A 25,463-nucleotide genomic window follows, 5' to 3' on the forward strand; every position below is an offset into this window, starting at 1 on the left:
TGTCGTTAGGTTTTAACTCAAGGAACTGGACTCCATCTCTTCAGGCTTTTTCTCAGGTTTTCAGTGTATAGGAGGGTTTTTAAGGAGGGCAAGTAATTCCATTCCCAAAAAATAAACAAACAGGAAGACCTTAAAGCTTTGTGAGAGTTAAAGTCGGGGGGAGGGGAATTATCTGTTAAGAGTATTAGTTGTTTAATAAAGCGCAGTTGTCCTCCAGATGAACCCGCCAGTGACTCTGCAATTGGGGTCATTCCAAGTTCATGCTGTGGACTTTTGACTGCCTTCTGTGTCTGTGAAAACAGCCGGCGGTTCCTGCGGGGATCACTCAGCAGCCCTGTAACACAACACGCTTGCCAAGGGGCACCTGCTGGCAGCTTCCCGGGGTCCCCGAGGGAGGCTGCCCGGCTCCTCAGGGGTCCCTGCAGGCACCGCAGCGGGGGGCTTCACCCATCACCCCGCCAACGTGCCATTGTCAGGCTGCATTAGGGACCGTAGTTAACGATGGGATGTGAGCTAATTAGAGCTCCTTCGGTTATGACAGAAATAGGGATGGATAAGGCTGCACAGAATCTTGAGAAATGTATCTTTGTTCAATGGGAAAAGCCGCTGCCTCCTCTTAGTTGTCAGTAATTTAGAGAGGGTCAAAGTTGATGTGTCTTAGAATGAGAAGCCGATTATAGCATTTTGCTGACTAGTGTTTTCTAAATTAAGACTATGTCAATTCTATTCGTAGTTCCATGACACGTTTCTGCACAATTTGGCTTGGTTATAGATGTGTTGGGGGCTCGGCCTGAACCCTTCTTTCTGTTTAGGATTGTATTGAACAGTTGACCTGGCTGTGTATTAATGTGTAAAGGAAAGTGTAAAGGTGTACAGGATAGAAACTTAACTGAATTCACAAACATGCCTGCTTAAATATCTGAATAATGCTTAAGAGACTGACAGAAGCCATGGTAAAAGCATGTTATGGAACAACTTCAGATAGGTGGGACTTTTAAAGCTGACAAATAAATACCTGCTATTTTTCAAATACTTAAAGCATTTCATTTTTAGTCCCAGTATAACGCACAGTTGACCACAGTGATGTGAAAGGAGGAAGCTGTGCTGGCTGTCTGGTTACTGGTGTCCAGTTCGTAAAATGAAATACGCAGTGCTTCCATCCCGTAACAGTGCATGTATTGATTAGTACAGAAGCTGCTCTAAAAGTTATTCTTGTGGTAAGTCACGGAAATATATCAAATACCAATCTTGAGACATTGCAATAAAAGCAAGGAAACTTAGGCTGAAGAATTTACTAGACAACTTTATCTGTTCCACTGCACCTAGTCATTACGTATATCCAAGAATACTGCATGTCTTTTTTCTTTTTACACTTTCAAAAGAGTAACAGCAAGATTTGAGCATGGCTAACTGCTCTAAAACTGTTTTTTTAACCGTAACAAATCCTAGCAGCACGCATGTATGTCTGCTTAGCCTGTAACATGTACACGCTGAAGATTTTTGCCTCCATATAGCAAAATAAATGCTTAGTTTTGAACTGTTGTATTTTACTGTCAGAAGTCAGCGTAAAAATTGGCTTCCTTTCAAATACCTCTAACAGATTGGAGAGATGTAGGAAACAAAGGTGATTTTTAATGATATTGCTTGAAGGCAAGTAGCCACAAGGGATTAAACTTCCAGATACATATTAAACGTTTAGATGTAGTCCATTGTATTTAATCACTTGGCTGAACAGTACCTCTAAAACTTCTGTTCACCAGGGAAGGGAGTGGATGTGGGTTTTTAAAAAAAAACAAAAACAAAAAAAACACAAACCACAATTCAAAAGAACATAGCCTCTAGTTTCTAAAGCTATCCATCTACTTGAGTTTATTATGTAATTTCTAGCTATGTTTTATGTGAAGATAACTGTTTTAAATAGATATAAATATGTGGTGACATTTTATTTTAAATGTATTTGGATGATAACTAAAGAAACATCATCTTTTCATGCTAAAAAGACAGGTTATTAGTATTTTTTTAAAAAGTGTAAAAATAATGTTCTATGTGAAACATTTTGTACTGTATAAGAATATATATTTTGGGGCAGGGGGGTGTCAGTATTTGCCAGCTAATACCTACTGTGCGTATATTTATTGGGGTTTTACACTGATTTGTTAGTTCCTCTCAAGCTGCCCGAGCTGTGATGCCTGTTGCTTCGGTTGCAGTAGTACGTCAGAAAGAAGGTGAGTGTCAAGGCAGCAGAGGGGAGGAAAATGAAGTTCCAAAACCAGCGTTCCTGCTTAGGGCTGTAAGGAAGAACGTAACTGACGAACTCGGATTCAGAAATCTGTTAATCACTGCTCTTTCTTTACCTATACAGCCTTTGCTTCCTGCAATAAGCAGCTCTTCTCTTTCACGTGGACAGTTAATTGTATTTGGGGGAGTTACTGTTGAAACTGTGGAATGACTTTTAATTGTCACGACTAGGGATTTTCCTGATTTGGAAAATATAAGAATCTGTGTGAGAACTGAAGATGACATAATTCACAGTTTACATTAGACTCTTTAACTTAAATAAATTTTAAATGCTCTTTTTCTTCCTTGCCGAAGTAACATACTTAATCTGTGCTTTGGTCTCCAAGAACCATTTTTTATTATTGGAGATAAAAGTATGAACATCGTCAGTGTGTGATGTTCAGGAGTTTTTTTGAAAGGTGGTAGTTTGGGGTGAGGACTGGATGGAGTTCAGCAAAGAAACCCTCTTCAAAGAGTTCTGCAAAGCAAAGCAGAGAACTGAGTAAACCCTGTGATTTCTAATTCAAGTGCAGTTCATTGTGAGGTATGCACAGAATTTCTAACTGACCTATATTTAATTTCATCATTTGCTCCCTTAAAATTTTATCTTGGAATGTTCTACTTTGCTCAGTCAATAATATTTGTAAATGTACCCTTCTCTGATGCTAGAATTACAATGGAATGTTTGGACTAAAGTCATAATTGTGTATTTATCCTTTTAGGATGTCCTTAGAGAAGCAGGCAGTGCCAAGAGCTTAAAAAGACTTTAAAAGATTACTTAAACCTTATTTCCATGCTGTGTGCCTCATGCATCTGGCGTAGCAGGAACATGCAGTACAAAGTCTAGAATTAGTTTTCATTTGCTTTGAATTCTTCTGCCCCAGAAACCTCATTGTTTGGCACCAGCTTTGATTCACAAACACTGTATATGGGTGTTTTTGTTTTTCTTCTATTGCTTGTGACAGCAAAGGATACATCGTCAGTGGTAAAAGTTTCTGTGGCAAAACTTCCTTAATTATTGGGCCTTTAAAAAGAAAAATAAAACCAAACACACACCCCAAAAATACCCAGAACTCGAGCAGGTTAATTTCTTGTACAGATACTATTTCAACTGCTTTAGCAGACTATGGTAGATGGTTAATATCGATAGGTGACACTACATAAATGTAAAACAAGAAATGGTGAATCATCTGTTTACTTGAGTCTACAGAGGCGGTGGCGAAGGCCAGTGTGCCCCAGGCTTATGGCAGTGTAATAACTTTTTTGGTAATCGTGAAGTGCTGAGAGTGGCTCACGCGATGTTCCAGAGATGGTGTTCACAGTAGCGTAACGTCATGGAATTTGGAGGGAAATGTGAAAGTCGTCATGTTTCACCCTCCTCAGGAGGATCCGTTTCTGTCGGACACACAGGCTTAGGTGAAGGAAGTGTAGTGGGGCACATTTTCTAATTGCAGTATATTACCAGTTGGTAGCTTCACATCAGATATGAACCAGTGTGGGATGAAAACCAGGGATCGAGTGTCTTCAGAATGTAGACCCGGAAGAAAAGGTCGGTGTCCCTCCGTAGAGGGGAAATGCAGGAGGTACCATCTGCTTCAGGGACAGAAAGAGTCAGAGGAGAAAGAGCGTATGTGTGAATGAAGGTGGACGAATGGTAGGATGACTCGAGCTTTTTGGAGACGTTCTCCTTTTTCTGTCCAGGCAGAATGGATAAGGCAAAGTATTAAACAATGCACATTAATGGTAAATTGAAATATTTTTAGTACCTGAAATGACAGAACTTTTAATTATTAGTCTGGAAGACCCATACTTAGCTTCGTTTGGACATGCCAGGTTGACAAGTGAAATACTGGCCTTCTTACATGTAGCTCATGTGTAGACTGGCTTTGTTCAGTAACGCTTCTCTGCCTTTTGGTTAGGAAGCGGTAACGTATCGTAGCTGATACTGATGTACCGTGTAGCAATTCTGTTTCAAGGGAAAGGCTGTCTGAAATGGTCTTTTCTCTCTGCATTTTTCCCCAAGTTATGAATTTATTTTTTTCATCCACAAGTAGACATAGAACTTATTATGAAAATTAGGAGAGAGAAGGAGGGGGGCTGGTTTTTAGAAGTCGATTGATTAGTTGGCATTTACATGGTCTCAAGTGGGCTTTGAAGTTATCAGGTCACATCTTATTAACAGAAGCTGAGCAAGACGAGGGTGGATCACACTTTTGCGGTCACCTTTGTTTATCTGGAGACCATTTTCTGCATGACCGGGTTAACAGCTCAATATGCCACCATCACTGCTCTGCTGCAGGTCATAATACCTTAATCTCAATACCCAATATTGCACTTCTCAAGGGAGGCACCTAAAGGCAAGACATTGGGGGGGGGGGGGGGGGCAGAAAGGCAAGTCTGCTTTTGTGCTTTAACTTGTTCATATCTCCCTTCAAAGTCAGTGTTTAAGCTGGACTTAAACTGATAAAATTTCTGATATTTTCTCAGGTTTCTGATCCTGAAGTAACTTGCCACTGCTGAGTAACTTTTTCTTAATACAGTGATTATAATCCACACAGGCCATAAGGTGTGTGTGGATGTGTGTTGGTTTGGTGGGGTTTTTTAATGGTAGAAATCTTTGGTTTTCCTTTTTATTATAGGTAGGTACAATCCTGTTTGCTGAAATAGGCTTCAGAAGCTGTTTTGGGGAAAGAATGTCAGAGGTGCACAGAAAAGGATGGTTAAAAATTTCTGGTACCCAGCAGCTATTTCACTCACGTGGTTTTACCTATATTGGGTAATACGAGAGGTGACGTAGGTCTCGGTCAGATGGTGAATCCGGATAACGCTGACACTACAGTCTGATTCTCTATTGAAAATAAGAGTCTAAACTTCTCAGCAGAAAACAGCGAGTTGCTCACTTGCCTAGCAGACCTTAACGCGACTTGCGAATGCCTGTGAAATGTCTCAGTTGTTTTATCTTCACTGGCATTTTACCTCTAATTGGCAAACTTGATCCCATTACATTCTGTCCCTCCAGGCAGGAAAAGCACTGCCGTGGTCCCCATCTGGAGGTTGTTCCGAGGGACATGTGTGCTCGCTGAGGGAACCCCTTGGTTTAGGTACAAATGGTACAGATGGCTACAAATGTTTGGTTAAATGAGGCCAGAAAACAAACAGTACCAGGCGGGGGAGCAGCCGCAGCCTGTCACAAAGCAATTCAACATGAAGTTCATGTTTTGTAATCAATGTGAGTTTAGATTTTGTCACCTGAGTCAGGGCAAAATGGAAACGTTTCACAGTACATTTGGTACATTAGAGTCCTTAAATTCTTCTATTTACAGCTGTAATTCACTGTTATTTAGAAAGTAACACAAACAAAAATGTTTGCATTTAACTTTGGTTTTACAGTTAATAGAGACCGACTTTTAAACTGTGTGCGTGAGATTTTTTCTTTTTTTCCTCCTAAGAGAATAATTTACTATTACATTAAATTTCTTTATATACATTAAACCAGAACTGTTATTGACTATTAGGTGTCAGATTCTGCTTCACGGAGGGAGGAAAATCTGAGGAAAGACTGGATTGTGTTTAGCAGGAGAGCTGGTGTAGTGGAGCTGGCCAGTTTAGACAGGGGTGGGGAGGAAAGAAAAAGCCAAAGCTGCAAGAACTGCTTACCAATTTTGATCAGTATTAACCAGCTGGTTTATTCCTGCTGGCTGGTTGTCTAATCATGCACTAAGATAACTTTCAGAATGTGTTCTTTAAAAATCATTTTCAGGTCTTGACAGATTCTGTAATGAGGTTTGAATTTTGAAGGCCTATTGGGCCTTTTAATTTTTATAGCAACTACTCTAATCCTCTTAAAGCAAAGTATTTGTCCAGAAAAAAAGCCACCCTTAGACATGGTTAATAGATAGCTTCAGGTTTGTTTGTATTTCTAGGCTAATTTAAAAAAAAATAACATCTACATTAAGTTCGCAAAGAGGTCAGAAGTAATTCCGTCAGTGATCACTATGCTCTGTTTAGTGTCCATATGATGAAGTCACAAGAGGGTCACAGGATTTAAATTTCGTTCATGCTTGTTTAGATAATTGGAGCCACTGGACTAGTTTGTCTTTGAGCTGGAAAGAAGTATCTAAAACTCAGACATCATCTCATTAGTAAAAAAGAAACGCAGCCTTGGAAAAAATGACAGGAAAAGGAGAGGCACTTCGTCGTTGCATCAAGCACAGAAGTTAACTGTTCGTCTGTTTCTTTAGTGTATCAGAATTTCACACCAGCTTTTAGTTGTCGTCTGGTGCACAGCTTAATCTCATAGCGTTTAACAGAAGTAATACGGATGCAAAGGAGAGACAGTACGTGCAGCAAAGCTAAGGTGAGCAATGGAAGGGCAGTGTCCACCCATGGCTCTTAAGCAATGGAATACTTGTCGTATGTCATAGCTACGATCAGGCAGGACAGCAATGATTTCACCACTGCTGCAGCCATCAAGTATCTTTGACATTCCTGTGGCACCTGGTACATTCCTCAGCCCTACTCTAAGACACAACAAAGCAATAAATTACCTTTCCTTTGCGGGGGGGGGGGGGAAGTTTGCTCATTTGTTGAAAGGAGAAGATTGTAAGAATGATGATGCTAGCTGAGGGAGGTACAGAAGCTGACCAACTACACATAACCAAAAAATAGCTAGCTTTTGGAGGTTATTCCCGGCAAACACCTGCTAGGAGTCCTTGTCTATAATAATATCCTGAATACAAGGTAAGGTTTCAGTGTTTTTGTCTCCTTTTGTTGCCTCCCTCCACCAAGCTTCTGGTTTACATCTGATTACATCAAACTAAAGATCAACAGATCACAATAGATCATTTTTATTTGGTGATTTGTCATTGACCGGTACTCACTAGTGGTCAGAGTTCTCAGAACAAATGCTGTTTGGACTTAGATGTCCTCATTTATCTGTAAGTATGTCTCCAAGTCTTCCCACATACTGTGAAAGGTAAGTGTAAGGAGTAAGAATGCTCCATACACACATGCAGAGTTCCACTTACACTTTTGTTTTACAGTGTGTAGTACTGCGGACACTCACCAACACAGCCATCTTTCAGCAGATCACCCCATGCGCTGCAAGAACACCGCGTGGCTCCCCCACCAACTCGTTTCGCAATGGAGCCATTTCTACATTGTGCTACTAAAAAGAATTTAATTAACTCTTGCAAATGTTTTAGTTTCATGATAGGGATATTTGCCTTGAAGCTTTTCACATATCTTTGCAGAAGAAAAGCTTTTTATCTAAATAACATTCTTGTGAGTTTTTGAAAGTTTACAGTTGGGTCACTGGCACTGCTTTTGGTACATCTTTCACAGACTTCCTTTATTTTGGCTCGACCACTGCAGTTGGGCACCTGCTTGGTTTTTGACTGTCACCTCAGGACTGAAGTTGCACCAATGGAAAGCACAGGTTAATGTACTTCAGAGCCTTCTTCATGGCAAAAAGCTGGGGTGACTGTACGCATAACAACATGAGTTGTATAAATCTGTGTTTCACAACTAGAATCTGGGAATTTTCTTCTGTAAATCTATGTAAGAGAAACACCTTTGTTCTTTTAATAACAGAACAGGTTGCTCTCTTACAGTTCGCCGGGACTTTGTCAGATGGTTTGGGAAAGACAATGGACAACAGACATCAAACCGAACGCGAATACATCCGATACCATGCTGCGACTAGTGGAGAACATCTTGTAGCTGGAATCCATGGGCTTGCACATGGTGAGCCTTGGCTGCAATTTTAACTTATTTCTCTCTTAAAAGTAACGATCAGATTGAGAAGAACAGTGCACCACAGTTTGTATTACTCTGTGATTATTTGAAGCCACTGAAGGCGAGCTTTATATCAGAATTTGAATGCTTGCAGGTTGGGTGGAGGCATTGTTTTTTAAGTTGGCAGAAATTACATTTAAGAATAGGTCTTTTCACATGCAACTGTAAGTAAAAGCTCTTTTTTTTTTGCAAATTAGAATGAAATTTCAGAGAAAGTTCAGCCAAAACTTCAATTTCTTTGTAGTAAGACGCCCATGCAGTCTTTTTGAGGGCCAGACATTAAAAGAAAAATTAGCATGGTTGGATTGTAGCTTGCTTATCTTTGCTTTCAGTTCCAGAAACATGAGTTTCCTCAGAATCAGTGCATCAGTTTAAAGTAACATTTCACCAGTTGGGTTATTTTGTGGTTTTGCTTCATTTTTGTTAAGTCTACTAAGAACTAGAGAAATTAATTTATATAAAAGGCAGTGGACTAGTCTTAATTTGGCCAGCACCTCATATCAATTTAGTTCATGATTTATCTGTGGAAGAAAGTTAAATCAAGCCAAGTTTAAATCAAATATTTATATCTTGCATCATCTTGACTCAGTTTGTTTAAATGTCATTCTTTCAGTGCAACTGTTGCAGCCTATGTAAAGATAACCTGTTTTTCACTAAAATGACAATCTTCTCTATGCTGACCAAAAGTCTTTATGCTGGACTTTCGTCGTAAAGAGACACTGTGGGTATTTACATGGATCATGAGAGAGGTTTCTCTCACCCCAGTGTGCTGTGAAGTCTGATATAAACTAGCTTGGTAGAAATGCAGGCAACCTCAAATATGTCAGTCTCTGCTGAAAAGTCAGTTATAAAAGCACTTCATTGTGTTGTGTTATCCAGTAATTAGTGGGACTGTTTTAGTCTTAATTCTGTGGAGTTTTTAAATGCTTCCCATTAAGCATTTTTGAAAAAAAGCAAATAACTGTTAAATCCTGTCTGTGAAATCTAGGAACTAACCATAATCTATAGCTACACAAAAGAAGTGATTTAAATACTTTGTCCTTCCCGAGTTTGGAAGTTAAGATGCTGCCTGGTCTGTACTTCAGTGGCAGACCTTACAGAGTACCTGGCTGCTAAAGCTGAAGAGCCAAATGGTGGTGAGCATTTTAAAATGAGGGCTTAAGTCAGTTCACCAAAAATGAAATCTTCACAGCGTGTTCGCCGATAATATGAACTGTTCCAAGTCTTGTGAAGCCTCAGTAGGTTTTGATTTTTTTCACAGCATTCAGATTCTCAGCAATGGAAACGTGCACAGAAATATCTGTCGGCAGCAGCTAACATGAGCAGTTAAAAGTCACACAGTGCCAGTTTAAAATAACTTACTTTTGCCAGTGGAGAAATGCACTTCTCTGTTTTCTGTCTCAAATTGTGTAAGCTTTTATGGTAACAGAATTTTGCCACATTGTAAGGAACTGCTTCACCTCAGGAGCAGGTGAGGACTGTTTGTGTAAACGCAGCTGGGAAATAAAACAGTATAGAAATACAAAAAGATATACATACTTAATAATGAATTAAATCTTTTTCTGTGGGATATTGTTGTCTGTGCCTATGCGTGTGCACGCTACATACACAAACCATAAAGTTATTAGCTGATGTGATCAGTTGTGAAATGGTTTCTGTATTCCATGAAATGCACAGTGCTTTTCTGTCAAGCTTGACAGTAAATCCTTGCGGCAGACAGCATCAGCGGTGACAAGGCTCTGGAATTTTTTGAGGCAGTACTTCTGGCCCACTTTGCTGTTCTTGTCTTTGCCAGGTATCATTGGCGGATTGACAAGTGTAATAACTTCAACAGTTGAAGGTGTGAAAACTGAAGGCGGTGTCAGTGGTTTCATATCGGGCCTTGGGAAAGGGCTGGTTGGCACAGTAACCAAACCTGTGGCTGGAGCTCTGGATTTCGCATCGGAAACTGCACAGGCTGTGAGGGACACTGCAACGCTAAGTGGCCCCAGGTCAGTAGCAGTGTGTATTTCCAATCGATAATCCTGTAAAATGCTTATTAATACCTGCTGCAATTTCTGATCTGATTATCTTTCCTTACTCAAAGCAACAATAATTTAATGAAAGTTACTATGAGCTATTATTAGTGATGTAGCCCATTTCATTCAATTTGCTTTTTCGTTAATAGATGGCATTTGCTGATACTGTAACAAGAGCAAAATTTGCAGGGAAAAGCTGCAACATAAAATAGGAATTATTAAGCTACAGCATTAGATTAAAGCAACATTTTTAAAAGGCTATATATAATGAGATTGAACTTCCACCACGCAGTCCTTCTGCAGAGTTGAAAGGGAAGAGTTCTTGTTCCTGCTCTGCCTCCAGCTTCCATTTAGCTGTGTAGAAAAACAATCCTTCAAAGGTTTGCAGAGTTCTGGCATCAGCGTAGCGTCATTATCTTCCAGTTTTCTTGTTGCACAGTAGTTCTCACTTACTTGTGGAACTTGTTGTGGGTATCTGCCCTTATGTCCACATGCTTATCTCTTTACCCATACACAGATGGATGTTAGGTGTCAGCACATCACAACAGATGCCTTGGCTTCCCTCCTGTGTTCAGTTACTAGTGTAACGTGCTCTCTACAAAATAACGATGATTAAAGTAAATGAATGTTCATTAACGCTGATGATGAATGTGGAAGAGGGAAAGAGCTAAGCTCTAAAAAGGCTTCTCTGAGAGAAGATTCTTTTTATTCTCTGTGTCCAAGTGTTTACTTTATATGGTAATACTACACCAAGAAGTCCTTTGTATGTACGTGAGATCCTGTGTGCTGGAAAAACGAAAGAAAATCCTAAGTAAATTTTATTGTCAGAAAGCTTAGAGAAAAATGTTTGCAAAATATTGGGTTTTCTGGTTGTTTTGTTCTTCCCATTTGGCTTTTCTATTTCCTGTGTTTTATTACGCCACGCTTGGAATCCTGAAGTGTCTACCATCAGTGTTTCAGTAAGGAACAATAAGCTTGATGAAGTGTGAGTGAGGTGCAGGAAACTTAGAAGAATGAACCTAGGTGCACTTTGCTGTGAAAATGGAAGGGTTTTACATGTATGTGTCTTATGTATTTTGTACGTTACTTGATTTCTGAAACCAAGAGGTCAAGGATTACAATTTGGTACGTACATATGCACACACAAAATTACATGAGAACTCTGAAGTGCATCCCTGAGAAAACACATCGACTGTTTTGCCTGGACACGTCTTAACTTTGTGACCCTACAGATTGATTGATTTATTTAAAGGTAGGGAGAAACACGCCTGGCTACACTTTTAGTTGTCTCACCAGTTGAGCTGTGTTTTTATTATAGTTTGTTTCAAGACACACATATACTTAAAATTCATGCTTTGACATAATTCTATGAGATACAGCCTATGCACAGTAGCGATGATGTTATCAACAGCTGGCAAAATAGATAGCAGCTGGGAAAGGGCAGGCCTCCAGCCAACCTTATCTCTAGCTTGTGTTTGCCTCTGTGACATACTTCCCTTTAGCTTGTTAACTGTCAGGTAAGAGATGAGGTTAAGACAGATGAGCTGAACCACATTTTTGCTTCCACTAGATTCTTAAATATTATTGTCATAGATGAGCACTGTGACATTATTTTAGTGTTTACACACACTGTGCAAAAAGTTTTTGACCCAGGAACCTTCTACGAGGGGAAGAAAACCCCAAACAAACAAAAAGAAAAACCTTTGTCACGTACCACACTTCTCCAGTCTACAGAATCTGATCAAAACTTATTTTAGATAAACAAATGTAGTCGAGAATATGTAGATAAAGTAGGAGAGGAAAGAAAAACAAAAAACACATTATTACCTATACGCAACCTTGCACTAATGTTTTGTTTGGTAGGGTTTGTTTTTTTTCTTTTTAATGTGCTTATACAATGAAGCAACCAAATTGTTCTTTTGGGCATATTAAAAAGAAAAAACAAAGAATTTGTACATTTTTTAGACTGCTGTGTACCAATATCCCCCTGCCGCATTTGTTAACTGTTCAAATATGTGTGGCTTGGAATCAAAATAGAGCAGTGTTCCAAACCCAAGTCGCTGGCTCCAGTTGAATATTCTGTTGGAGCATGCTGGGCCATGTAGACTCTTCCAAGCTAAGTACACAAAAACAGCTAATTCTGATGAATATGAGTTTATGGCAGTAACTGATCTCAAGTGTAGTTTTGAACAACTGAAGAATGTGAGCTAATAAGCATGGTAAGAGCCATCCTGACCTTCTTTTGAGACTGACAACGTATGTGCAAGTTTCCGGTATTGGTGCAAAGTTGAGTCAACCAGTTAATTACAGTTGCATTTAAATAGCATGATACATAACCGTAAATTAAAGGCCCCTTGCAATTCTCTAATTACATGGTTGAATTTTTAAAAAGCCCTGAATTTAAGCTGCTGGACTTTAACCATTGGATCAGTTTTGAGGGAGATTTTAATTGAGGTTGTGGGTTTTCCTAAAGGGCATGTTCTAATTCCAGCAAAGTTACTGAATTGAATAGAATGCTGAGGAAGACTCTGTAGCTTGTGTTACTGTGATTGGGCCCCATGGACATAAGTCTGGTTTGGCTTCAAAATGTATTGCTTTGTACTGGGACTTGTGCAGCTAGCGCAAACCCTGAATTTGGAACATGGAACCAAACTAATATGGCTGAGATGCAGACGATGGCTTTACAGCTTACAGTGGTAGTTTAAAAGGTGATGTGTTTGAAGTACAAGAAAATATTTTTTAAACCTGACTTTGGGCTGAACTTTTTCAAGGCTCATCTTATAACGTATTATGTAATGGTAGATTTTATTATGCTTGTTATTTATGAATAAAACTGCCTTAATACTTTCAAATTCTAATACAGAGGAGAGCATAAAATTGTTGTTGACAATGCAGCATACATCTAATTTATAAACAGTTAATGCCTGTGACTTGATACCTTTTTTTGAGCGGGTTTTGTGTGTTCCAAGTACTGTGGTGTCACATACAAGAGTTCTGATTATTTCCATACTTGTCATATACTGCCAAAAGCCCAGTTCAAAACAGGAAAGCTGTTATGTGTCTAGATATGCTTGGAAGGCTCTCTCCTGGAAACGTGTTTTAAGTCCGAGTGCAGCACAAGTAAAGAACATTTAATATTTAGATGTGTGTCAAGTAGTGCAGGAAACTGCCATTATGGCTTTCTCTCAGGCTTCTGCCAGGTCAGTGCAAGTTTAAGATTATTCTTGAACTGTAGTTGCAAGGGTTTGTGTTCTTTTCTGATAGTCACAATATGAAACTTAGAAGTAAGGAGATAACTTCATGACCTACTCAATTCTAATGAATTCTGTCATGGAACTAGACTGTATTAGTCAAGAATAGTTTGAGACTGGAAGCCATTAATGGTCACAGAGCATTCTTGTGTAAATATTTGATTCTTTTCAATGTTCTTCACCTGGAAAGAAGCAGCCTGTGCTACTTGTTCTTTCGTTCAACACTTCCATGCCATCACTTGGAAATCTGCAGTGAGGTTGCAAAGTTTGAGACAATGTCAACAGCACGTGATATCCCCCTGCCCCCACCCCCTTTGTGCATCCATCTTTCTGTTGGTCTGTTAGCTGTGTTTTCAATGGTAAGGTCAAAAGCAGTAGACTTGAGACCATGAGTATCAGTGACACTGAGGAGAAGCAGAAAATACGGACCGAATTGTACAGAACACCATCTCAGCTAATACTGCCAAGAGGATATTCTCAAGGTTTTCAAGTTTTAAAGATAAATGCTGCTTGAACCTTAACACCTCTGTATGTGTCCCAGCTTCCATCCTGGCCTTGGACTTGATCTAGATCTGACTTCAAGAGTCTTTACAGTAATGTCAATTATGTGTGGGCCATGACCGGTGAATGAGATGGTATTCTTCTCCTTGTAAGCCCTTCCTAAGATTTTCCTAGAGACCAAAGAGAAAATGTGTTTATCAGCCAGTACTCATTGTGTTGTGTAAATCTGGAAACGCTGCATACAGGACAGTTTAGCTGATTTATTGGTCTAATCTGTAAATGACTTGGGCAGTGTGATTTCCTTCATTTCCTCTTTTTTGCTAGTTTGGTAACGGGTCTTTATAATGAAGTTTTCTCAAATGGTTTGTTTTCTGTTGAGTGAGTTTGCCCATTTTACACCTGTGGCACCCAGTTAAATGGCTGTAGGCATTGGCTGTTCCTCAGTGTTAGCCCTACCTCCCATCTTCAGTCACTGTTGAACTGGATTTTATGGGTTTACATTCTTCTGTCAGTAGTCTATCCAGATTCTTCCGCTGCTGTTGCTGAGCTACTTTGAAATCACCCCAGGCTGTAAGTTCCCATCAGGACTGTGTGAAAAGGGACTGTCATACCCCTGTTCTGTGACAAGCTCTGCAAGTCATCCAAAATTGCATTGGCTGGTTTTACTGCCATATCACATTGCAAATTGATACCCAGTTTTCTGCTTGCTGTTTTCCCCCAAGAGGTTTTTTTTGTTTTATTTTACTGCCTTGCAAATATCTTCTCATCATTTTATATTTGTGTTCTGGATTATTTTTCCCCAGATGAACCAGGTTCCAGTTTTGTAGGCTGAATCCCATTTCATTTCCTGCCATATTTCTGACCTCTTCAGGTTCTTTAGTACTTCACTGTCCTCACTGGAGTTTTAAACGCCTCTTGGTTTGTCCTCTCCAAATATAATTGTACATGCTGCTTTTACTAGATCCTTGAAGTTAACAAGCCTGGTTTTGTGCCCACACATTTTGCAACAGCTTAGCAGACACTTCTCCCTGGTTTAATAATTTTCTGTTACCAGTCTCACCTGCTCAGTATTTTTCTGTTACGTTTTGTCACTGGTAACTTTGTACAGTTCTGTTGGAGATCCTGTTCTGTTCTTCAAATGTCTGCTCTTGCTTGTTGCATAAGTGAATGTAGATTTTCGTGTGGGGGACGTAATTCTTCAAACTGCAGCCCTGTACCTCTTCAGTGTGGATAATTTAATCTCAAAACCTTTTTTTTTTTTCTGAAAACGCACCTCAGCTATTTTAGTTTCTTAACTAGAAAGAGACAATAATCCACCATCTAAGACCTAGAATGATTTCTAAATAAATTAAGCTAACCCTAAGAATGAACAGAAAATGCTTCTCTCTGCCTCTTCAAATAGTGCTTCTTGCTGCCATGAGATGCTTCTGGCTTGTAGCTGTGACTATGGTTTCCTTTCCTACAGCTTTCTGTAATACCGATTTTGTTGTTGTTGTTGTTTCTTGCCCTTACTCAGAATTATTTTCCAAGGGAATGACTCAGATTAGAAAGAAGTGCAATCTTCCACAGACTACACAGAAATAGGTCTCACATGCTGTACATGAAGAAATTAATAGGGCTTTTTGTCAGACAAGTCTCAAGTAATGATTATATTTGACTGTGAACGGAATTCTGCGAAGACTGCTTTGCATATTCACTCCACCGGTCTACTTCCCCTGAAAGCTCTATGGAAGGAATTCATTCAAGCAGTTGGGACATGTGGCTACTCTTCTGGAGTGCCTGAAATCATGAGAATTGAGGATGGAGTGCACTAATGTCCCATGTTTCACTGCACTTCTGAATCTCTACATACTCATACAGTGACAGAAGTCAGTCTTTAGTTAATCAAATTTATTATTTCAATAAAAACCCACAGAGTTTTCAAAGGGATAAATATAATAATAAATTGAATAAATAAGAAATAAAGGGTAGTAGAGTTAAGCCCAAGAACTTCAGTGTGTGAGAAAGAAATACAGGAGGGGCAGCTTTTTTCTTTTTTTTTTCCGCACCCTCCTCCAGGACTCTAGGCTGGGCATCTCCTGGTTTTTGCCTTGCCTTCCCCCTCCAGGCCAAAGGCTGAAGGATAATTAATTGGGAGCACAGCCTCTGTTCTTCACAATACAGCAATGCTATGCATGGCTGAAGAAAATAACTCTGATGCATGTAGTTTCCATGATTTTTTAAATCCAGAGGATATAGTAAAATAAAGATGAACCTTTAAAACACTGCTTAATCATATTTTATTGCAGAGTCTGTAATTCTAGAGCTGCACATACAAAAATGTCACAATTTCCTGTGTTCCTACGTTGTTCATGGTAGGAAAGCACTGTTAGCTGCTTAGCACCCTGCAAAAGTCCAGATGATTCAGAGAATTCGAACTCTGCATTACATAGCCCTCTCCCTTTCCTTTTTACAGGACTGAATGGACATAAATTGCTCTTCATTTTAAAACCAAACTGTAACACCTTTTTATGCATTACTGCAAATACCTTGCTTTACGTCTGAATAATGTTTCCAGGAGGTTATTGCTAGCTATCTGTTACTGGATGCCATTTATATTTGGAGTATTTGTGAAAGCAGCTGTCTTACAGTTTGGTGTCTTTGTCCCTTTTGTTGAATTTGACTCAATTTAACTATTTGAAACGAGTGGAAGAAAAAAACCATAGTGTCTGGACCTACAGCAGCCACACAGTACTTCATTAATACTGGATAGATGTGGTTACTTTCACATCTGCTGTAAATGAATGTTTTTAAGTAATAATAGGTTTTAGAAAAAACTATACACTTGCACTAGGCTATGTTTAATCATACAGGTCTTACATTGTACATATGTTGCATCTGATTAGCCTCTGGAGCTTACAAGTGAGACTTTGAGTAGCAGGATCTGAGATAGGAAAACTTGCAAACACGCACCTTACCTCACCTATTTGTAAAAAGACACTTTTTCAAGGCCAAGGGCTAAAGTTGCTCAGCCTGGTTGTTAGAGCTCCCCTTTGCATTGTACTTCTGGGCTTTTATGCACCCTGCATATTGGCAAAGAAGTTCTAGATGGTTTAAATTCCAACAGGGAGTGCTAAACCTTTAGTTAAAACTTGTGTAACTTCTTTTGTTTACAGCCTTTTTGCTTTGCCATGACATAATGTATTCGTACTGTTAAGACAGAATGAGAGCCTGGTTTAAGAAAACTCTTGCGGTCACTGGATTTCACCATTGGTAACATGTCTGTTAACAGTGAAAAGGGAGAGGGACTGAACTGTCATTCTAAATGCCAGCATCTCTAAGTACAAAGGATTTTCCACTAAAACATCAGCATTTAACTTGACATCTGAGGGTAGAAAGCTATCCTGGATGTATTCAGACTGTTGGTTAAGGGGCAGAGGCATCGGAAGGCAATGTTGTGAGAGGAAGACAGATGAGTGAAATGGAAAACATTAAAGTGAATAATGCTGAGCAGTTAGCTGAGCATAAAATGTGAAATTGTGTTTCTGTTTATATGTCCATTCATTATTAGCAACAAATAATTTCAAAAAACATGAATGAATGTGGAGCTCTTAATGTGACAGTCTCCACATATCCAAAACACTTGGTAGTGCCTGGGTGAGTTACAACTAGAGGCAAGTATGTTTCCACCACTGGGTAAAGGGTGAAGCATGGAGTGAAACTTGCACAGTGCTTGCATTAAACAAAAGGCTGCTGCTCTGGCTGCATTCAGAACAGGACCCAGATGATGCCTGATTTCATTGTGTACAGTAACTGGTTTGGAAAATGTGCGAGTTTGTGAGGAAGGGCATTACGTTGTATTAGGTCAGTCTGGTACAAAAGGAGAGGTGGCTGAAAAGGGACATCATGGGTACACCACTTGCTCACCTTCCAACGCGACACCTCCGGAGGCATGGGGAAGGTGCTGCTTGTTGAGGCAGGCCGATGTTTGCACTAGGTAACTACTGTTTTCCAGTTAGGTTAAATCCAAGGCACTGTCATGTAGGCCTGACGTTGTCCATCAGAAATTTAAGCAATTAGGAACTTCCTTCTGAAAAGAGCTGATAAATCCCTTGTTGGATTTACCACAGATTTATTCTACTACAAGTAACAAGAAGACTGCATTTGCTCCACAAAATGGAATTATTACACTGTGTGCCCACTTCACAGTATCTCACTATTAACTAAAAGGAATGCATGCAGACAGGGAGAAATTTTTCCTTTTCGTAGGAAATAGTTGTATTTCTAGAGCCTGCACACTTTGTCTAATTATCTTAGATTTCAGCAAAAGCTTTTGGACACCAAGGCCAAAAAGTTAAAGGAACACCTTTTACCATGTTGTAGGTTTCCCGCTTTCTGGCATTTGTGCATTTTTTTAGATCCTTCCTGATCCAGAAAGCACTCTGCTAAATGATGCTGCTGTTTCAGTGTATTCTGTGTAACAGTTTTCTTGAGTCAAAACAATTACCGAGAGCTGCAGATTTAACTAGCATGCAGTGGTATCTCCTAGGATGGAACTGGAGAGGCTCTGGAAAAGAAAAAGCCATATTCATGCGTTGGCATCAGCAGAACAAACTAAAGAGTCATCAAAGACCAGGCAATAAAGTATTCACAATTTCCATTCACAAATCTACTTGCTTAGAATTAGGTGGGATAAGTTGAAAGCGTATGCGCACCAGAAATGAACAAAAGCTTTATTCAAAACAGCCGTGTCTGCTGGAATGTACCAGGGCAAATCATCAGACTGCATTAAACCAGTCAGACTTGATCCCCAGAATTGAAAAAAATTTAATACACGTTCTGTGGGCTTTTATAATATCTTTTGGCCCTCTTACTAGTATTTTCAGTTCATAAAATTGGTAGGAAAGATGAAACTGGTGTAATGCAATAGGAATACCGCAGTTGTTTATTTACTTATTTCTAAAGCAGAAATGGCATGAGCTGCTCGCCAGCGCAGTGGCTGTATGACCTCATGTCCTGAAGTATCTGCTGCTGGTGCCAAAGGGGTGAAGTCTGGTACAGCAGGTCTAGGGCAGCTTTCTGGGAATAAGTTTTACTAGTCTTATGCTGATGCAGGTAAGCAGAGACAGTTTCTGTACCGAAGAATGAGTACACGCGTACCCTTATTACGTGCGTAATCAGTGAGAGTCCCTGTGGTTTTCCGTGTGTGTGTGTGTTTCTCTTGCGTGTATTTCGAATACCATCCTTCAAGCTGTCTTTCCATTAGCTTTCACTCCAGATGATTTTGCCTTGAGATCACGTTAGAGGTTTCTTTACAACCTTCATTTTGTGACCTGTATCAAGACACGGCCTTTACCATAGCAGTAAAGCTTTGAGTGGAGAGTATCTGCACGTACCCAAAGGTGGACTTTTTCCACCCCGAGACCAAATATAAAGATGTAGGAAACACCTATTGTACACAGAATGAAAATTTCTCCTCTATGTAGTGTATTTCCACTAGTTTTGTATCATAGAATCACAGTATCTTAGTAGAATTACTTGCTACATCCTCCTCCCTAGCATAAATATCATGGCATCAGGTCCTCTGAGGTTTCTCCACATGTTTAAAATGGTAGAAATACTAAACCATGTGGTTGGACAGGTAATGCTGTTTGTACTGACAGGTTTAATTTTCAAATTAAAAGATACAACATTGCCTTAAAACGAATACCACTTCTAAGCAGTAATTTAAGCCAGATTAGTTGAAGTGCATATTTATGTAGTAATTACAGGCTTACTTGAAAGCGAGGGACCTTGCAGCAGGGTATGTGTGAAGGTACTGCTAGGCTGTTTACCTGTTACTAGACAATTTTTTTCCTTTGTCATTAACGATGAGGTTTTCTGTTCAGTCCTAGTCCGGAGTCTGTAGATGGGAGCCCAGGGCCTGCTGGGATGGGGTTTTACACTTGTGCTGTCCTTTTGCCCTTCCACTGAACTCTTTTCATTTCAGTCATGAGCAAACAGTCAGTGCCTGAACTAACAACCCTGCAATCCTCCAAAGCACGCCTCGCTTACAGTACCAAACAAAGGGAGGCCCGCGTGGGCCGGCCCAAGCCAAGGAATGCAGCTTCGGGGTTCTGCTCCATAAATTTAACCAGCACGACAAAAAGGAGATAATATGAGCCTTCGTGATGATCTGAAAGGGGGAGGTTTGTGTCCCATTGATTGCGGTCTGGCCTATTGCCAGGCCCCGAGCCTGACCGACAGTTGAACCATATCGTTAAGGCGTGTAATACAGCTCAAGTCTTGTACAGCAGCCAATGAGTACATATCCAGAGGGCAAAAGTTTATAAAGAGTTGAGGCTGTCCTGTTTAACCCTCTCACACTGCATGTAATATATACTGCTGCCATTCAGAAATGGTCACATTGCTATTAAAAATGTAAACCTTCAACTTTACTTGGAAAAAATACACGTGTGTCTGATTTCTAATGTGCAGCAGATTTATAAAGTGATCTGAGAAAAATATGTAAAACTGAACTTCAAAAAAAAAAAAATCCAACCTAGTTTTTTTCCAGTACTACTTTATCCACAGTTACGTTTTTGTTGAGAGATGTCTTCTGCGTTGTTCTACAAACTCTTTCATACAGATGGAGCTATTTATTGCCTTGATGTCACCTCATTTAGCATGTGGCTGGTATTTTTATAGACAGTTTTTCCACCTAATCTTGCTATTAACATGTGGAACGCTCTTTATCAGTTTTGTAAGTGCAGCCAGTTGATTTGAATTGTTCTTGCAACTCCTAACTTTAAAAATCAAAACAAACTTTCTGAGTAGTTTTTCGTTAGGTGCAGTTTGTGCTAGAAGACTTTGCAGTGCCTATTGCAGCCCTGCTTGTACTAACTGAGCAGCGTATAAAGGAGGGTCTGAGTCATCATAGTTCACACTGCTCTTCACGCACGCCTAGCAGTTACTGTCCTGGTGCTGGGCAGGGCCCATGGTTTGCTTTCTTCCCCAAAGTGGATTTGCTTTCCCAGAAAGGTAGGAGTACAATACAGAAACGTTTCTGTTACGCTCAAAGTATGTCTCACTCGAAGTAAAGTGACCGTGTTTGCGTTTACAACAAACGGGCACTGTTTGGCCAGCACTGATGGTTTTTGATGGGACCATTATAAACATCAGCACAGAAGTAAGACTAAAGCTCCATCTACTATTCCTGTCAGCAGACTGTATTCAGACCTTGCGCCGTGCCCTGAGGCAGAGAAACATTATGGCTCTGGGCACTTAAATCTTCACTAGGCCATGTTCAGTTCATGTTTTCCAGACAGGTGTTTGCAAGAAATCCCTGCTAAGAACCATATCCTTTACATTGAATCAGAAGGTGAATGGGAGCATTTTTCAGCACATTTGTGGGACAGGAAACTTTAAGGTGACAACTCCAGTCACCACTCTGTGATCAGTACAGGAAGAGTCTGAGAGAAACTGGAAACAGAGATTACAATGTTACATTTAGCTTGGTGATATTTAAGTGCTTGAAAAAACTTTTGTTTGCTGCACAGCTATTAGTCAGGAGTGGAGCACTAGTTGATGCAGAGAGTATGACTGGTGTTAAGTGCCATGCAGTTGTCTAGTATGCAAGCACATATAGCTTATGATTTGTAATATGGACGTTGTAAGAACGTGCCATTTGGGCAAGTACATCTGCTGCTCTGCTGTTTTCAAACAAGTGATTCCTGCTGTCTTAATTAAGCTCTTCTCACTTCCTTTTGAACATGGAGCCCGAAGAGGCTGTATACAATCATAAACCCAATGAATAGTTTTCAATTTTGTTTTGATCTTATATACAAGGGGAAGGGGGGAGAAGAGCTCCATCTCTAAGAAGCTGGCAGGAACAGCCTGCATGATAAACAGTTGCTTCTTCAGCATGCTGTAGTTCTCCTAAAAGTATATTGGGTCAGATAAAGGTCTTCAGCGTCTGAGCTGGTAGATCCCTCAAAAGAGGAGAGATTTGACTGTAAGTGGGAGGTTTTAACCCTAGGCACTATTTATTTGCATGTTTCTGCCTGAAACTAGCATTTTGGGAACACATTTAACAAGCCCAGTCTATTCCACGCATTTGCTGGAATAAACGGTGCATATAAGCTTCCTCAGATATGCAGTCAGCAGGGAGCTGTCTGGCTCATGATTTTACACATTCTTGCATCTAACTGAGACATACTAATGCCAAATCCAACACTTGGAGTGACGGCACTGCGTGTGCATTTTTAACACACCTTAAAAGCATCTGTGTCTGAATTGGTGAATGAATTCCATCATAGAGCTGTGCCAAATCTCTGGGTTCAGGCATGAAGTCTTCAAAAATTAGCTGCCTGTTGGGAACTGCACCCCCAAAATCCAAGACTGGGAAAGGAGGCAACTATTCCTACCCTTTTGAAATACAGCATTGCCACAGATTCACAATGGAACATGAAATCCAGATTGCCACAGGTTATTCTGAAATGGGCCCACGTTATTTAATGTTCTCAGACACACAACTAGCACGTGTCCTTAGGCTCAGTAAATGCCTAAGGGGCAAAACATAGTACAAAGTAAGTACATCAGTGAGGAAAGAATCGTGGAAATAGTGCATTTTTGGTATTATGCAAAGGTGTGAGGTGAAATACGGACCCTATCAGAAATGACATACATTAGTTTTCGTTTGTTATCCTTACGATCCTGTGGTATGACTGCGTCATCTGTAGCTTGTTGCTGTGATGGGTGAACTTTTAGGTTAATTTTTGAGGTACACATTGTTTAGGATTTAATTGATTCTGGCACTTCTGAGTATGCCTTACACTGTGTCCTCCCATTACATGTCTATGAGACAAGTACTGTCTTCGCTCCGCATTTTGTGGAAATTACGCGCATGCAGTGATGATACTTACAGAAGGCTGCAGGTGCAGTTCAGTCTTGAACTTGAGCAACTGTACCAGGTATTTTAGCTGTTGCTTATTTTTTGACAGAAGATGTAAGGTTACTCCTCCTTTATCAGGTTAAGTCACTTCTTAATGTCTGAAATGCACTAAAGCCTACTCAGACAAAGCACTCCCTGTATTTATGAAGCAGACTTTTTCCAGAGCCAAGAAAGTAACAGGTTTGATATTATTTCTTCAAAACACGAGCAGCAATTGAATTGTTTCATAGGCTTATATTACCTGCCAATTTTCCTTTGTTTGAACTAAGGTTGGTTTATAATTATATCAAGGGGATAAAAATTGTTCCCAGGCTGAAAGTCAGTATGCCAAGTTACAACCCAGAGCAGGCTTTTGTCAATAAATTTTATGCAAACTTGGAAAAACAAGTTTACAATGGAAACACTGACAGAATTTGAGCTATACCAGAACCAGTAAGTTACTGCTTTAAATGGGTTGGAATGATGAGGTTGTTAAACTGGAACACCTTTATGAAAGCGACACATTGATGACAGTTGCTGCAAGTTTTGGCAGGAAGAACTGGGTCTAGCTGAAGAAAATCATTACTAGCGAGTGTGGGGGAGGGCCCTGTGCCCAGAGAGATCTCTTTGGAGGCCTTGCATGGCTGATGTGCACACCAACGTGTGTCAGCCAGAATGGACTTAGGGCTTTGGTGGCAGGCTGGCCATACAGCAGGTGATGTCTCTGAAGAGCCTCTTCCATTAAGTACAGGTTTCAGATGCCAGAATTGCATCTCCTTGCACTTAGAGCTGCTGTTTGTGCAGGATTTGGGGTGTCCTTACACTCCTCCAAGTATGGATCAAAATCTGTATACATGCTCAAGGTGGGCTTTTTGACCAGATTTGTAGTTCCAGTGCTGCTCTCTTACCAAGACCATGCATTAGAAATCCCACAGATACACATTTTAAATGAAAAGTTGTAGTGATCGCAGTGGTGGTCATACATTTTTCCTTGTTGCTTTTTTTTGCAGGAGAATTTGCTAAATTTCCTGAAGTTGTTTTATTCTGAATAATTCTGGTTGTGATAGATGTAATAGCAAAAACACACATACTTTTATTTGTATATAATTTTAGAGGTGTAATGTTTCATTTTCACAGACCATCATCTGTTGGTATACCAAGTTCGATACCTTCTGATTTTTATTTTTTTAGTATTTTTGTCAAGGCAATCTAGGTTCACTTCAAGGAATTTTTTTTAGGGCTAAAAGACACTCAAAGATTATTAACAGTTACTGTTCTCAAAAACACTATGTATTTATGCACCTCAGCAGGAATCACATCTACCCCTGATAGTGTAAACCTAATAGGGTACCTGACAGAGGTAAATGTGTAGTGAAGGAACAAGGACAAAAGTAATTCTGTAAAACATGTGATGTCTCTTTGTAGAGTTTTTTCAGCCTAAGTTGGTAAATAATTATCACCAGTAATACCTGAACAACTTCCTTACATCAGTGGGTTGGTGATCTGTTTGATTTTGAAACTGCTGGCTTAAAACTGGTCAGCTGAATCACAAGAATTCTGTGAACTGTTAAGCAAAAGCCAACCAATTAACACTGCTAGCTGTTTTTAGCATCCGTACAGTCATCTGAAATGCGACTCTCCAGTGTTCAGCTTTGTCTGCACACTGAAGAACTAGAGTGTGTGCCTCAACCTTCTGACACCATTTCCAATCTCTTTGTGTCTTCATTCGGCAGCACTCTTCCCTGCTGTGACTAGCAGACGTGGGGGCATTTCTGCCTTGTATTGCCTTTGTGTGCTTATTAAAAAAGAATCAGCAAATCTGTTGAGTGCATGTTTAATGTAACACAGATGTGGGCACACCACCGTTCATTCTGCTTTACAAATCTTCAGCTTTTTGTATTTCATCAGTGTTGCTTATTATTTACAGAATGTAACCTGAGACAGTAGAACAAATTTTTAGATTAAAAAAATCAAGTTGTGTGGAATGTTTTCAGCTGTCCAGACCAAACAGGCCAGTTTGCCAAGGGGCTGATGGACTAAATCAAAGCAATTTATGCTAGCTCTAGTGGCACTTAGTTGAAAAGCAGCTGACCTTCTTATCACCAAGATGAGAATTGGCTTTTATCACCAGGACGAACATTTTAGCAGGGAGGAGCATTGGGGACAGTAAGCATTGTCCTCTGAAGTACTTCTTCCATTTTAAATCAAAACCTAAAAACAACCCACACCCAAACCCACAACTCAGAAATTACCAGGCCTTCCAGAAATTCACTGTGGTGCCTAGTACTTTTATAGTACTAGTACTTTCTATCTGACCTGCTTCTAAGCCAGACATTAGAAACCAGAGTTCACTCATGGTCTGGTTTCTGCGGAAGAGGTCCGATTAAAAGGCCCTATTCTTTCCTCGTTGTTGCAGTAGTCTTGCTTGCAGTCCTTCAGATACCTCTTCTCACACTACTACACACTAGATAGCACAGCTGAATGTTTATCTGAAAGCTGGTTAATGTAAAAACCATTATGCAGTGTTGTTGCTCACTCTCATATGGATGGTTGTCTAACTTTCCTAACTGTGTAACAGGAAAGTGTCTAAATAGTTACTGATTGGCCAACAGTTAATTAAAAACTGTACATTACACTTCAGACACTCTTTAAACTTGTCAATAGAAGCTACACGTGCTGTAGAGAAGTTTAGCCAGTGGGGGCTTCCTGGAAAAGTGAAATTTTTCCATT

The 25,463-nt window shown here is 39.9% G+C and overlaps 1 protein-coding gene across 6 annotated transcripts in view; it reads left to right on the forward strand.

Moving 5' to 3' along the window:
• VPS13D (vacuolar protein sorting 13 homolog D) overlaps positions 1-25,463 on the forward strand; it is a 108,523-nt gene that overhangs the window by 75,081 nt on the left and 7,979 nt on the right. For all 6 annotated transcript variants that reach the window (XM_075437606.1, XM_075437610.1, XM_075437607.1 and 3 more), the window contains 2 exons: positions 7,890-8,022; positions 9,869-10,064. In XM_075437606.1, coding sequence (XP_075293721.1) covers positions 7,890-8,022; positions 9,869-10,064 — 329 coding nt within the window. The remainder of the gene's footprint in view (positions 1-7,889; positions 8,023-9,868; positions 10,065-25,463) is intronic.

This window comes from Opisthocomus hoazin, chromosome 16, assembly GCF_030867145.1.
Source record: "Opisthocomus hoazin isolate bOpiHoa1 chromosome 16, bOpiHoa1.hap1, whole genome shotgun sequence".
Lineage (NCBI taxonomy): Eukaryota > Metazoa > Chordata > Aves > Opisthocomiformes > Opisthocomidae > Opisthocomus > Opisthocomus hoazin.